Below are 15,396 nucleotides of genomic sequence, written 5' to 3'. Positions count from 1 at the left end.
GGAGTGACACAGTCAGACTGGCCTTTTCTAATTTTTGGCCTGACTCCAGTTTGGAGAATGGGCCATGGGGTGGTGGTGATGGTGAGAGGACACAGGAAGCCCAGTGGGGCAGGGATGGGGGGCTTGGATGAGGTGGTGAGGGAAAGTCAGTGGCTGCTCATGGGTGCTGGTGGGAAGGAAGAGACAGTGGGGCCAGCCTGAGACTCAAGCAGGTGAGGTGACCTGAGGGTCCTGATGGACATAAGGCGGTAGTGGCAGGAGGTAAGGGGCTTCCTCAGAGCCCCATGCAGGTAAGTGGCCTATCTGGGATTTAAATCCAAGTCTGACTCCAGGCTGTGACCGTTCCAAGACCTCCCAGTAGGTCTGATATCCAACGGGGGCCCAGAAATCCTCTCTTCCCCCTCAGCTCTGCTGAGCCCTGCAGATCTCCTTAGAACCCAGACTCAGCAGCTCAAGTCCCCCTTCTCCCTTGCCCCTTCCCGTTCCTTACAGTAAAGACCACCTGAGTCACGGTCACCAGGTCCGGGCTGCAGTTGAGGTATTGAATCCTCTTGCTCACTTTTGTGATCCAGCTTCGGACAAAGCTGAGGACATCATCTGTGGTCACTGTCTAGAGAGAACACAGAGGAGAAGCCACAAGGAAGCAGCCTGAGGGAGGGCGAGGGAAGCCCCATGAACCTGGGTGAGTCTGGGCTTCAAGCCCTAGCTGGTTCCCCCAGCACTGCAGGACAGGGGCTGAACTGGAGAGGATGCCTCTTGGCTCCATGGAGGCCTCTCACTTGCTGGGGCCTGGGGAATCGGGGCGCCGGGCTGGCTCTCTCAGACGCTGCACGGGGGAAACAGATCCAACACTGATGTGGGCATCGGGCATTCTATTCCTGGCTCTACAAGTTCGTTTCTGGGCAAATGATTTAAACTTGCTGGACTCAGCCTCTCCACCTACGAATTGGATTCACATGATGTTGCCTAGGGTCTCTTCCAGCTCTAACACAGTGTATGTTTATTCCTTTAGAAGGAAACATTTGGCCCAAGGCTGGTAAGGGTGTGTAGGAATGACACCACCACAGTCTTTCTGGAAGGCGATGTGGCCATTTCCTTTACAAGGTCTAATACGCTCCCTACCCCTCCTTGGAGCAGTGACTTCACAGACCATGCCCCACAGATACACAGGGGGGTACCCCAAGTATCTTCACCTTCACCAAGTATCCAACACATCACTAGCATCTCCTAACCTCTTAGTTTTAATCACTACTCTGTGGAACTGTCAAACCGGTCCCCCCATCAGCACAGGCAGGCCAGCACACACGAGCTCACGCCCTCCCCACCGGGCTCCCTTGTGCTCCACATACACCCTGGTACTATCTGGAGAGGGCAGGGCAGGGAGGTAGGTGGTGAGGAAATCTGAGACAGGAAACATTTCGATTTGGTGAGGCAGAGCTTTCTCTAAAGAGCTGTTTAAAAGATCACATCAGATTAATCATTTGTCATCTGCTGCCCAGTAGGTGGCAGTTCCTAATGGAGCCCAGGAAAGTTATGGGCAAAGAATAGACACCCGTCTTCCCTGCACATCTCCACTGTAGGGCAAACAACCGGTGAAGCTGTAGACACGCACACACGAGATATGGGATGTGGTTCATTCGACATTGCTTTCTGCAGACACGAGAATAATAACATCAGGACTGCTCGTTGTCCACTCTATACTTTGTGGGTCATTTGAACTTTTTTTTAAAGAAGCATGCATTACTTTGCAGGAAAAAGCAATAAAGAGAAAAACAAATGTGCTTTCAGTCACAATAACAATAAAACCACAACTCAGAGTCACTGAAATGGAAGAGGAGAGAGCGGTGAGGAAGAAGCATGTGGGGTTGGGGCCCCGGCTCTTGGAGTGCCCAGCTGAGCTGCTCAGGGTGATCAGGGCCGGTGGAGTAGGTCAGTGACGAGCAGGAGTGGCAGAAAGACAAGCACACAAACATCCAGAGACCCAGGGTGCTGGTTAGGCACTTACTTACAAAGTACCTCACTTCTCCCAAACTTTGTTCCAATTTGGACTTTTCACAGTTTATGCGTAGAAAACAGAAGTAACCAGTTTATGTGCTAAGATCTAAAGGATCAAATGAAAAATCAGACAGAAAGTGGATGTTCCAAAAACCTGTTGCCGTGGAGTCGATTCCGACTCATAACAACCCTATAGGGTAGAGTATAACTGCCCCATAGGGTTTCCAAGGAGTGGCTGGTGGATTCCAACTGCTGACCTTTTGGTTAGCAGCTGAACACTTAACCACTGCGCCACCAGGGCTCCAGCAGCCGTTCAGGACAGAATTTATGCAGGGCTAGATTCCGATTAAAGCCAGGGATGTCCGGTCACATGGGGAGGGGGGACGGTGAGGTCATAGGAAGCCACACTCAAACCCTCACACTCACTGGACTCCACATGCCTTCTGGTGGCTGTGGGCTGGGGGGCAGCTGTTTCTCTTCTCTTCCTTAATTCCAAGCAAGGCTCCCAGGGCTCCCTGGTGCCGAAGAAATCCTGAATACATCTTGAACACAGATGTAAGTTGAATCTCAAGTTTATGGTTCTAGCATGAGGCATCCTTGCTATTCACTGTTTGGTATCTACTGAGCACTTACAGTTTTATCTCTTGAGTTTCGACAGGTCTCTATCTTGCTTTGAAGTTGCTCCAGAGAAGAATTTAATTCATCTGCTTGCAAATTAGATTTTGCCACCTAGAAAACCAGAGGTTCCAGACTTTGTTTCTAGTATACTTGTTTTGATCAGGAAAATGTTCAGCAAACATGTTATCTGGGAAATGGATTAAGCACTGAAAAATGAAATCAGGGGAAAAGAAAAATAATCCATACCCCATACAACCTACTAGAAACTAGATCAGTGCCAAAAAGGAGAAAAAAAAAAAGCTTTTTTTTTTTTTTTTGTTACTATTGTAAAAGAATTTCTGGGAATGGAAACAAAGTTAAAAATATTACTAGAGGTTTATTTTTCAATCAACAATTCCCCGAGATGCCCAGAGCAGGGAACACACAGCCTCAACAGTGTGTTCCAAAGAAGTGTGGCAGCATCAGGGTTAATACAGTCAAAGAGGAACAAAGAATCTGAGATGTCTGGGTGGTTTTAGCCTATTTTTCAGAGGTTCAGGAAAATGTCCTTCAAAGTCCTTTCTTCTCTGAAACATCAGTTTGCTTAAAAAGACAAATGTTGCAGTTTTTCTGGGGCAGGGTCTGTGCCTGCTGAGTGAGGCAGATAACCAGGCAGGAGTTAAATGCAGGAATGCAGGAGTTAAAGAGCAGGAACTGTTGATTATCTACATAAATCTACAGAAACAAGCTAATTACTATTTCTAAAAGTTAGGTTACTTATTATCTTAAACTTTTGCCTTGTGAAACCAGGTAGCAGCTATGCTCTTCTGGACTGGGCATAAGTAGCTCCATCTTTGTTTTTAGCTTCCAGGGCCACACTATCAAATAGTTGAAGTTTAAAAATAAAATTGGCAACCCACAGTTTTGAGAAGGGTGCGCCCAGGTACTGCTGGGAACAGACAAGTCTATAGAAGTCACCTAGAAAGTGGCTTGGTTGTGTGCAAAAAGAGCCTTAAAAGGTTCCTACTCTGACCCAGCAATTCTAATTGTTGCAGGTTAGCCTAAGGACATAATCAAATTCCTGTGCAAGTATACACGCCATAATGCAAAAGGGAAATCCACCTAACGGTTCCTCCAAAAAACCATGGTTAAGTAAAACTGCAACACATCTGGGAGAGGGAAGCCATCAAAATGGTGTTAAAGGTGATGGTTGCACGATGTGGTGAAGGTAATTAATGTCATTGAATTACACAGGTAAAAAAAGTACTGAAATGGCAAATGCTTTGTTATACCTATACTCATCACAATTAAAAAGATGGTGTTTTAGAAGAATTTTTTCAAGATTATACAGCTTAGAAAATTGTATGCATAGCAAGAGGCCAATTTTCTGGGTTTTTTTCCCCAATTTATATATATATATATATATATAAATTAGCAGGAGTTACTACCAGCTGATAGAAATATGGATTATTTTCTACCTTTTGTATGTGTTCAATATTTTCCATAATGAAAATGTATTTTGTTTAGCATGGTTTTATGAGTTAAAAGATGAAACCACTGTATACTACACATTCCCCAAATGCCAGCCCAGGGAGGCTCAGAAAAAGGAATCTGTGACAGCTTCAGCTGGAGGACAGTTAGGAACACGCTCCTTAGACAAGGGGTAGGGGTCATGTGCTGGGACCCTTGGCCCAGCTCCATGAAGCTGGCCCTCCTTTCCCCCATCTTGGGGTGACTTAAGGGTTCCACTGTGAGACACTCTGCTCACACCTCCATAAAAGTCTCCATTTACTGAGGATTCACTATGCACCAGGGACTGTACCAAGAGCTTGACATATATTAGCTCACTTATTTGTGCCATAATCTTACCAGATGATTTCCACTTCACAGATGAGGAAACGGAGGCCCCTCAGGGAATGAAGAGGCTTGCCTTGAGGCCACAGTGCACACCTAGACTAGAATCTACACCTATTTGACCCCAAAACCTGAGATCTCAGCAAACCCTTTCATTTGACACTGCAAGCGCTTGGAGGACAGGACCGATTACTTCATCTCTGCTTGTTCCAGCACCCAGAAGGTCCTCAACACTGTTCCCTAGAAGAGCCAGGCCTGGGATTCACCTTGGCCTCTTTCTGCTCCCCCCTCTCCAATGCACCCCAAGTCCTGTTTGTCTCACCATCACCCAGCTCTGGAACTGGAGCTTTCTCTGCCAGCACCCTTGTCCAGATCACTATTCTCTCCATCTCAGCCTCCTCACCTTGTTGCCTCCACTCCCACCCACCTCCCATCCATTCTACAGCCAGCAGCCTGACTGCTCTCCCCAAATGCAGCCCTGAGCAAATGGCCCTACTGCTCCCATGTCATTGTCAGCACTGAAGACTGCGCACAAGGCTCTGCTGGGCAGCCTGGCCCCCTCCAGCCTCATGGCTCTTCACCTTCTCGCTTCTTGGCTCCAGCCCCTCTGAATTTCCTTCATGATTTCTCCAGGACATTCTGCTCCTCTCCCCCCTGCCTGGCTAGCTGCCACTTCTTCCTCAAGCCTCCCTCAAAAGGTTTAAGCACCACTTTCCTGGCCCAGGAGCCCTGGTGGTGCAGTGGTTAAGAGCTCAAATGCTAACCAAAAGGTCGGCAGTTTGAATCCACCTGCCACTCCTTGGAAACCCTGTAGGGGTAGTTCGACTCTGTCCTATAGGGTCACTATGAGTTGGCATCAACTCAACAGCAACAGGCTTGACTTTTTCAGGTTTTCCTGGCCCAGGTTTGATCCTGTCCTCTGGCCCCACGACCCACTCTTCCCCTTTTGTGGCACAGATGGCGTGTCCACGGTAAAGGCCATGATCTTTGGCCTCAGTTAGACCTGGGTTCAAATTCTAGCTCCACTATTTAAGAGCTCTGTTTTCCTGCCCTAATCAGTTAATGACTCTTGCCTCAGTTTATTTCTAAAACGGGGATAAATCACAGTACTTGCCTCATACAGTTTCTGTGAGGACTAAAATAGCTAGTCAAAATACGCTCCTTAGCATGATGCATGGTGCACAGTAACTCAATGAATGTTAGTGGCTGTTGTGGTTTAATTTCTGTCTTTCCCAGCTGGTGTGCAAGTGCCTTGGGGCAGAGAGCATGCCTATATTCCCAGCACCTGGGGCAGTGCTTGCTATACAGGTGGTGTCGAATAAATATTCATGGTTGAAGAATGAATCCATCCTACCTCGCACTTGATATTCACTTGCAGATTTGTCAGCAATCGCTGGATTTTCTCTATGAAAATGAGGTCCACAGACAGATTATGGAATTTACTTTCAAACTTATTAATGACATCATTGGCCTGTAGAGAAAGAACAAAAGTAAAAGAGGGGCGCTTAATTTAGATTTTTTTGGACTCTGGAAGTAGAAACGAAAGGCTTAATTAATGGTTGAAAAGGCGGCTTGACCCTCCCATCTGGCACTGAAAAAGGTGACCATGTTGTAGCCCAGTGTCCTGGCTGAGGGCTTGGGGCAGGGCTCACCCACCTGGTCCAGGTACTCGCTCTCCATCTTCTCCATGTTGATCATTATTAAACTTTCAACAAACTCTATCCGGGAGGCTTCTTTCTCCAGCCTACTACACAGTGAGTCGATTTCTTCAGCAGAGAAGTTGCCTCCCTCCGAAAACAATCTGAAAATTATTTGGAAGACATACAAGTCACTGATCAGACTGTAACTTCCCGCCTATCCCAAATGCTGTGGTGTCCAAGGCTTTAGACTAAAAGTACAAAATCATGGGCAAATCAGTGCAGGCAGCTCAACCTACAGGAGCAGGGATACATAAATGATGTAGAGTTTCCATTGCTGCCAATTTGTCAGATCAGATACCCTGTCAGACCTTACTAAAACAAATACAATGCTGGGTAAAATTTAAAATAAAGCCACTTTGCTCTGGGCTGCATAAAGGTAAGAATTCTACAGAGTCCCCCCATGAGCAAGAGGTCCATTGGAATGTGAGTGATTGCCAAGCTGGCTTTTGCCTTGGAGATTTTGAGTGTCAGCCTTGATGGCAGCACAGGGAGAGAGACAGCATGAGGCTGAAGCCCAGAGGACTACACTTTCAGTATAAGGTGAATTAGACATGAGCCCCACCAGATACCAGGACACTGGACTTTCTAGATCTGAAGAAAAGGAGGGACAGAAATTTCTCCCCTGAGAATTCATAACCACAAACTGTCCTTCGTACACACTGCAAACTGAATTCATATTCCCTTGGGTGATCTGAAAAACCAAGAATTTTAGATGATTGTGGGTAGTTAGTGCTGCCACCTGCCTGGCACAAGCAAATAAGAATTCTCTGTGGGGGAACGCAACGTCAGCCCAAGCCTCAAAGAACGCCACAAATAAAATTCCAAGGAAAACATGAAGCTCAAGGGGGAAAAAAAATCACAAGGAAACAAAATATCATGAGCGTGAATCAGTGCAATAGAGAGCAGAAACAGACCACAAATACCTTAGATATTGGAATTATCAAACATAGACTATACAATAACTAAGATGAACATGTTCAAAGAAGTAAAAGTGAAGCCCGAAAATATGAGCAGGAAGTGAGCAGTTTTGAAAAACAATCAACATAACCAGAAATGAAATCTGTAATAATTAAAATTGAAAACTCAATGAATGAACTCATCAAGAGATTAAACACAGTTAAAGAGCTAATCTATGAATAGGAAGGACAATCTGAGAAAGATAGCCAGAATGAGGCTAAAATATGAGAGCATCGTGCTGCAGTATGGAAGACAGAGATGCCTAACATACGTCAAATTACAGTTCTTGTTTTCATTATTTTCCAAATTTTCTACAAAAACCACATACTAGTTTTATAACTAGAAAAATCTGAACAAATGCAAGATTTGCAGATACCAACATAAAAGGTGCCAGCGGTGGTGGTCACATGTGTACTAGGATTCCATTTCTGTACAAAACTAATGTGCTTTTCTTTACGTATTCGTACATATGGGCGCACAGAACGTGTATACTTGGAGAGCGCATTTTGCTTTTTTTATATAATTTTGATTGATTATGCTACATTGAACATAAGCTTTCTGATTTAAAAAATATAAGATTTTAAAAAACAAATCTAGCCTATCACAAATGTCAAAGACTAAATCCAGGATTTTTTTTTAATTTAGGAGTGAGCTAAGATTAAAAAAAAAAAAAGATTACAGGGCAAAAAATAAGGAAGATACAAGACCATGTCCCCATCCAGAACCCTGGTGGCTCACAGAGGCCCCGGGATGATGCTGGTTCCCACCTGCAGTGCCTGACAAACTCGATGTTGGTATAGCGGAGCTTTCCCAGACTTTCCTCCAAGTACTGCCGGAAGCTGCGCAGGGACACCTGGATGACGTCTACGTAGCTAAGCAGCTCCCTGTGCAGTGTGCTGCTGAGAATGACCAACCTGCAGGACACAGGAGGGACAGGGTGGTAACCTGGGTCTGGGAGCCTCTCCCAGGCCACATGAGCTCCACATGCTCAGCTCAAGCGTTGGGCCACCAGAACCACTGCCTGGCAGAAGTTCAAAGGACCAGTGTGTGCTGGACACATTCTGTAACTTCAGTGTGCTGGATCAGAGGGCACCCCTCTCCCCATTCTGGCCCCTGCCACCCTCAAGTCCCCAGGTCCTCCTGAATCTCTGTCCTCCTTCAATACATGCTCTCTCTTCAACCCCTGCACTATGGTGCCTGTGTACCCAGTGCTCTCGTGGAAGAGCGTCCTGCCAGCTCCCAGTCTACAACCAAGTCCCCCCTGACCAGATGCTCCGTGTGTAGCTGACTGCTGTGGAGGCACCTGGGATGGCTCCTCACTTGTTACCTACCAAATCCCTAAGTGACCCCCCCTGGAGTCCCTTGCTTTCCCCTGAGCACACCCCCACCTAGAGCCGGACCAGTGCTGCTTCTCTAATGGGAGAATTCTGCTCCCTCCCCACTTATCTCCATCCCCACACCCAGTGACCTTTGAGTTCATCTCAAATGCCACCTCCTGCAGGAAGCTCTTCCAGATTTCCTGATAGAAATGGTCTTTCCCATTCCCTTTCAGAGTATGCCATTTGCACCCTTGCACTATGGTTATTTGTATCCTTTTCTCCTCCTGGGCAGCTCCCCTACCCAGCTACCCCCAGTCTCTGAAAGGCAGAGGTTGTATAGAATTCCCTTTTGTCTCCCCAGAGATCCTTCTAGAAAGGTTATTGCAGACAGAACCCTAGGGAAACACAGATTTCTCACACAGGAGTTTTACCCTTTTAGTCTTTTGATGAGGTTAACTCAAAAGAGAAGGCTCCTAGGGTGCCTGGAAAGCCGCTCCTTTATCCATTAGAGGGGGTCCATTAACGGCTAAAGCTGCTAACCAAAGGGTCAGCAGTTCGAATCCACCAGGTGCTCCTTGGAAACCCTATGGGACAGTTCTACTCTGTCCTATAGGGTTGCTATGAGTTGGAATCGACTTGCCCCCAATGGATTTTCTAGGTACAAATGGTTAATGTTCTCAGCTGCTAACCAAAAGCCTGGCAGTTCAAGTCTACCCAGTTGCATCTCAGAAGAAAGGCCAGGTGATCTACTTCCCTGAAATCAGCCACTGAAAATCCTGTGGAGGTTCTGTTCTGTCACACATGGGGTCCCCAGGAGTCGGAATCGACTCACCACAGCTAGTCTGCTGTTTTTAACCATCAGGGAGGGACTGCCCGTTGGAAAGTGGCAGACTGGTTAGGCTCCTGGAGCCACAGTGCTGACTGAGACTCCCAGGGCCCCTTACTTGTGGCTCCTCGAAGCATTCAAGAAGATGTGCTCCATGTCATAAATCTTGCGGCGGAAGTTTTTGCTCCGCGTGTTTTGCTCCTCTTGGAACTGGCAGAACATCAGCCTCTCCTTCTTCAGCGCCTCGACTACCCCGGCACAATGACTGTTCAACCGCTCTTGGTGAAGCAAGAGCTCAGCTGAAAGAGGACAGGGGAGCTGGGGCCCTCTCTGAGTCCAGAGTCCCCTCAGGACACTCATTTCCTGGGACAATGACCAGCAGCTGCAGAACAGTGTCTATTCAGGTTAAGCTCCCTTATGTTGCCCCTGCCACTCTTGCCAGGGCTTGGCCTGGGAATGGGGGCAGATCCCAGAGAGGCCGATCACAGCACTACCCCAGGGTCTCTAGCTGGAAGGGGCATCTGCTGTGAGTTTGGAGCTCCCGGCTGGTGCAGAAACCCTGCCTGCAGCAGAACAAAGGAGAGCAAAGCCAGGGAGATGGAGAGTACAGGGGGAGCTAGAGGGGAGCAGATGGGAAGGAGGGGTGATACAGGTAAGGGGTGGCCCATGCTCTGCCAAAAATGACTGGTGTAAAGATCCCTGGGTGGCACAAATGGTTTGCACTTGGCTAGCAACCAAAAGGTTGGAGGTTCGAACCCACCCAGTGGCACTGAAGAAGAAACAGGCCTGGTGATCTGCTTCCACAAAGATTACAGCCAGGAAAACCCTATGGAGCAGTTCTACTCTGTAACACAAAAGGTCTCCTAAGTCATAAATCAACAACAAAAACAAAATCATCAAAAAAAAAAAAAAGAGTGATGTGACTCTGTGACTTTGTTTCTCTAGCTTCAGTTTCCTCGTTTACCCTGGGCCAGGGCACCAGCAAAGGCGAAGCCAGGGAAGGAGCTCCCCATCATTAGGGACCATCTACTCAGTGCACGAGGGGTCCTTTTCATATCTCAGCATTTTAATGTGCACATTGTCCAGATGACGACAATGAGGTTCCAGAAGCCAAGCAACTTGCCCAAGAGCTAGTTGCAAGGGGAGGTGGGGGGAGTGGTTAGTGGTGTTGGGATTTGAAGCCAGGTTGTTGGATTCCACAGCACTTCCATGGCTCCAGGCAGTAGGGAGGTCAGATGGGGGGGACAAGAGGGTCTCTGTTAGCTCTAAAGGTCTATGATGGAGCATGACGTATGATGAGAGTGAAAATCAACACCAGGCACTGAAGGTTCCACACGTTAACGAAGCCCACTGCCTCAGAAAGAAACGACGTTTTTTTTCTTTAAGTATCACGAACTATAAAGTGAAAATAACAGCTACCATTTGTGGAGGCTGTACCTTGTACCCGGTATTCACAGATTTCTCACTGTGCCATCTTAAGGAGGGTTAAATTATCCCCAGCACCCCTCTTTGGTAGGTGAGAGGGGAGGTCAGAGAGGTTAGGTAATTTGCCCAGAGTCACACAGCTGGAGAGGTTGAGCCTGAGGGCTCTAATCCCTGAGCTACAGGCTCTCCTCTAGAGCAACCGCCACATAGGTGTGTATCTGATGGATTTGTGAGCAGATCTGGGTTCCACAGAGCTAAACCAGGGAGATACCCTCCATTTCAGCATATGAAAACAAACAAACTCACTGCAGTCACCTGGGTGGTTCCCACCCATGGCAAACCCATGTGTTACAGAGTAGAAATGAGCTCCATAGGGTTTTCTTGGCTGTAGTTTTACAGAAGCAGATAGCCAGGGCTTTCTTCCGTGGCTCCAACAGGTGGGTTGGAACCACCAATCCTTAAGTTAGCAGTCGAGCCACCCAGGGACCTTCAGCATATAGTTGCTTCTTATTTCTTTTCAAATGTTTTCAGCCACCTTTTTCTGGGAGCCTGGGGGTCATGACGCCTCACACGCATCTTTCACAGCTTGGTAACGATGTGCTAAATGCCACGGTGGTGTTGAGGCACGTGATACAGGAGGATTTGGGCAGGGAGGGGGAGGGGGCCTTCCCAGGTGGAATCTCTACCTGCCCTGACGTTATGGATGTCTCTTTCAATGTGCTGGGCTCTGGGCTGGTGCAGGTGCAGACGCAGCTCCAGCTCCGACTCCAGCTCCTCAAGCTTGGTGGCCACAATGACCCGGACGTTGATGGCACACTGGTCAAACCATTTCTCAAGGTGCTCAAAAAAGCCAAGTCGCAGCCTAGGGGAGAGACCGGCAAGGGTCAACCCTGACCTCAGTCAGGACCAGCAAGGGACTTTTCCACATTGGCACACTCTGAGCCTTTTTTCCCCCCAACTATCGCGTATTTCATTATGTGGATGGACCATAATTCATGTAATCAAACCCCTCCCTCAGGAAGGTGGATTGTTCCCTGTCTTTTGGTCTTACAAAAAAGGCTGCAGTGAATAACCTCGTACATACGTCCAGTGTAGAGGCATTCCTAGTAGATTCCTTGAACTGGGAGTGCTGAATCAAAATGTAAATACACTTGTAATTTTGATAGATGTAGCCCAGCAGCCTCCTTTGGACAGGAGGGCGGGGGAAGCTCTGTGAACCTGGGAGGGGCACAGAGTGTCACCCACACATTGGATACTGCCAACTGCAAAGACTAATTCCTGGACATTAGCTATTTTTTACTGTGTTCCTCACCCCTCCCCGTAGTTACACCTTTGCTTTTCCCAGCTGAAACTAGTCCAATGTTACAATATTCCACTTAGTTAATGAAACCGAGGACAAAAGAAGGAAAATAAAAAGTTCTTCTACTCACTTCTTCTTAATTTCTGAAAGTAGGCTGGATGGAATGATCACATGTTGTAAGAATTTGGCATCGCAAGCGTCCTTGGAGAGCGTGGCCGAGTGGTAGGAATGGGGCCTCCTGCAACACTCTTTTTCTTCCAGGGGCAGGAAGACGAAATATGTGTTCCCACTGGAAGTCGTGAAGGACTCCATGTCCTCCTTGGCGCTGGCCTAAGCAGATAACAAGCCTTTAGACTTGGCATCCTTAAATATATTTTAGGATCCCAACCACACTTTCCTTGACTAGTGACCTGTGGGCCAAATCTGCCTACAGCCCCTCTCCCAGGTTGTTGTTGTTGTTTGTTGCCACCAGGTTGGCCCCTAACTCAGGGTGACCCCATGCACAGTGGAACAAAACCTGTGCCATCCCTATGATCAGTTGCAGATCAGTCTATTGTGATCCATAGGGTTTTCATTGTTTGGGTTTCTGAAGTAGAACGCCAGGCCTTTCTTTCTAGTCCTTCTTGGTCTGGAAGCTCTGCTGAAACCTGTTCAGCATCACAGCAGCACATAAACCTCCACTGAGAGATGCGTGGTGGCTGCTTATGACGTGCACTGGCCAGAAATTGAACTGAGGTCTCTGACACACAAGATAAAAACTCTACCACTGAACCACCGATCCCCCTCGCCACCCCGGCTCATGTAGTGCTTTTTAGAATTGAGAGCCCCCATGTAAAAAATCTGGATTCTGATTTCTCTCAGGAAATCTGGCAAATCTGAGTCTGCATTCCCATAGGGCATCACTGTCCGGGGCTGAGTGAGGACTGCAGTCTCCACCACTCCTCACTATCTTACGCTTGGTCTCCAGACCCCTTTTCTATTACATGCCTGTGGGCATTTGAGTTTGGGATCCCTGCTCAAAAAGAATTCTCATGTGCCAATGCCCACAAAGCAATAGAGGAAAAAGTATCATTTGCAATTCTATGGTTATGGGCTTCCAGTTGTTGTTCTGTGAATTTGAATATGTTTTGAGGAAAAGATTTATTAATATGAGTCCCTTCCCTGTTCTCTAAGCAGAGTTCTGTCTGCCAGTATGGCGATGGCTCTTTTGTGTTACGCAGTCAGAGAATGGGAAGAGAGAAGGAGTGGCGAGACTGGGGTAAGCCAGGGTTCTCTCACCCAAGGAGGCTAAGTTGACTTACACAATTAAAAAAACAAAAAAGAGTTGCTGAGTTGATTCTGACTCATGGTGAGCCCGCGTGTTTCAGAGCAGAACTGCTCCATACGGTTTTCAAAGGCCGTGATCTTTTGGAAGAGGGTCGCCAAGGCTTTCTTTTGAGGTGCCTATGGGCAGATTCCAACCACCAACCTTTCAGTTAGTAGCCACGCGCTTAACCATTTGTGCTACCCAGGGACTCCATTACACAATAAAGAGGGGCTGATAAAGGGAGAGGGTTGGAGAGAGATGAGGGTGACCCCAGAGTTGAGGGTGACCCCAGAGCAGGTTGCAGGATGCGACATGAGGAGAGCAAGAGGAATCTGTAGAAAGTATTGCCGTGAGTTAAGAATTGGATTCCCGCTGACAAAAAGAGAAAGGGCATGAATGCCTTTGTAATTCTTTGTCATGTCCCTCCACGGAGGCTGGGCCACGGAGGACCTCAGCTTGTTTTAGGGACACACACAGAAGAACATGGCAAAATTTCTCAGACCAAAGAGCAAATCCGTTGCTAGCCTACCTCGTCTGCGGATGCACTCTCATCTTCTTTCTTTTCTTTTTCCTCCTCCTCCTCCTCCTCCTGGTTTTCCTCCTCCTCCTCCTCCTCTTCCTCCTCCTGGTTTTCCTCCTCCTCCTCCTTCTCCTCCTCCTCCTTCTCCTCCTCTTCCTTTTCCTTCTCCTCCTTCTCCTCCTCCTCCTTCTCCTTCTCCTCCTTCTCCTCCTCCTCCTTCTCCTCCTCCTCCTCCTCTAGGCCCTCTTCCTCCTCTTCCTGAGCCATGATGTTTTCCTCAGTCAGGAATGGTTTTGAGGTGTTCTCTTTGTGAACCTGTGTCTCCTCTAACCCTTGAATAGAGCCCTCTCTGGACTCAGCCCTCTTGTCAAACAGAACAGATTTTTCTGGCTGGCTCAGCATCTCTTCATTTACGAAGGGGTTGGTTTCTTGATATTTTTCTCTTTCCATCTCTTCCATCTCTTCTTCTGGCCTGGGGGAACTTGCCCCTCTACTTAGGCTTTCCTCATTTTTGCTTCTTTCACCGGTAGCGCTTTGTTTTCTCCTCAGGTTTCGCACTCTCTCCTGAAAGCGCTTTTCGTTGGTTTCTGTTGACAACAAACACCAGGGCACAGGGAAAAACAGGTTAGCAATACAACCCAGGTTAGGCTTCCCCACCCCAGAAACATCCACGAGCAAGGTCAGCAAGAGCCAGACCTGAACTGTGAAAGTGTTACCTGGTTCCCTGAGTCTGAAAAAGACTTCCCCATCCAGGTTCTACAAGGAAAAGAACAGGACACATAGTGACCAGAGGGCCACTTCCAAATGCTTCTTTTTTTCTTAAGTAGAAGGGCCTGTCCCTCTCCTTCAACACTGGATGCAGGCCTTGGCCAATTTATTTCAGCATGGTCCCAACCCAAGGGTGTGTTTTTCTTAATCCCAAACAGACTAGAAAACTCAGTCAGCACCTTGGGCATTAAAGGAATTATACCTCTTCTGATACATTTTTGGTAGTGATCTGGGACAAAGAGCAAGAAATTATAAACTCATATTTGGCCCTCCACCTTGAAATATTATAATAAAAAAGTGTTCAGTATAGTAATATTCAACCTATAACCAAAAAAACCAATTGCTGTTGAGTCAATTTCAACTCATGGAGGCCCCATGTGTTGCAAAGTAGAACTGCGCTCCATAGGGTTTTCAAGGTCATGATCTTTCAAAAGCAGATCACCAGGCCTTTCCTCTGAGGTACCTCCAGGTGGGTTCAAACTGCCAACCTTCCCATTAGTATCACAGGGAGCGTGTATAAGCAATAGGAACAGGGAGAGGAGAGGGATTCTCTAAGAAGGAATTGGGTATCCCATGCATATAGGAAACCTATGGACAGGTCTGGTGCCAGCCACAAGCATGTCAGCTCTCTGGCCATGCAGGACTCTGGCTGATCTATGGGGAAACAGCCAAACTCTGGATATCCCAGGTATTCACACATTCACCAAAGGGAGCATTTGCTGAGTCAGAATTACATGCAAGGCTGTGCTAAGGGCAAAAGAAGTGAAATAAAACTAATAAGACATACCCGCCCTTCAGGAAACACATTCTAGTTGGATGCTCTGAATTG

At 47.4% G+C, this 15,396-nt stretch overlaps 2 protein-coding genes across 2 annotated transcripts in view; one reads left to right on the top strand and one right to left on the bottom strand.

Moving 5' to 3' along the window:
• XPA (XPA, DNA damage recognition and repair factor) overlaps positions 1 to 15,396 on the top strand; it is a 556,316-nt gene that overhangs the window by 272,575 nt on the left and 268,345 nt on the right. The window lies entirely within an intron of this gene.
• Positions 1 to 15,396, bottom strand: part of CCDC180 (coiled-coil domain containing 180) — a 61,020-nt gene that overhangs the window by 21,492 nt on the left and 24,132 nt on the right. Inside the window, exons 18-28 of the mRNA XM_049894951.1 lie at positions 14,516 to 14,555; positions 13,992 to 14,386; positions 13,809 to 13,862; positions 12,104 to 12,303; positions 11,360 to 11,535; positions 9,367 to 9,547; positions 7,871 to 8,017; positions 6,103 to 6,247; positions 5,801 to 5,917; positions 2,629 to 2,724; positions 491 to 610 (exon numbers count right to left, since the gene is read on the bottom strand). Coding sequence (XP_049750908.1) covers positions 491 to 610; positions 2,629 to 2,724; positions 5,801 to 5,917; positions 6,103 to 6,247; positions 7,871 to 8,017; positions 9,367 to 9,547; positions 11,360 to 11,535; positions 12,104 to 12,303; positions 13,809 to 13,862; positions 13,992 to 14,386; positions 14,516 to 14,555 — 1,671 coding nt within the window. The remainder of the gene's footprint in view (positions 1 to 490; positions 611 to 2,628; positions 2,725 to 5,800; positions 5,918 to 6,102; positions 6,248 to 7,870; positions 8,018 to 9,366; positions 9,548 to 11,359; positions 11,536 to 12,103; positions 12,304 to 13,808; positions 13,863 to 13,991; positions 14,387 to 14,515; positions 14,556 to 15,396) is intronic.

The sequence above is a fragment of the Elephas maximus genome, chromosome 9 (assembly GCF_024166365.1).
Source record: "Elephas maximus indicus isolate mEleMax1 chromosome 9, mEleMax1 primary haplotype, whole genome shotgun sequence".
NCBI classification, from domain to species: domain Eukaryota; kingdom Metazoa; phylum Chordata; class Mammalia; order Proboscidea; family Elephantidae; genus Elephas; species Elephas maximus.
This window is presented reverse-complemented; position numbering and strand designations above follow the sequence as displayed.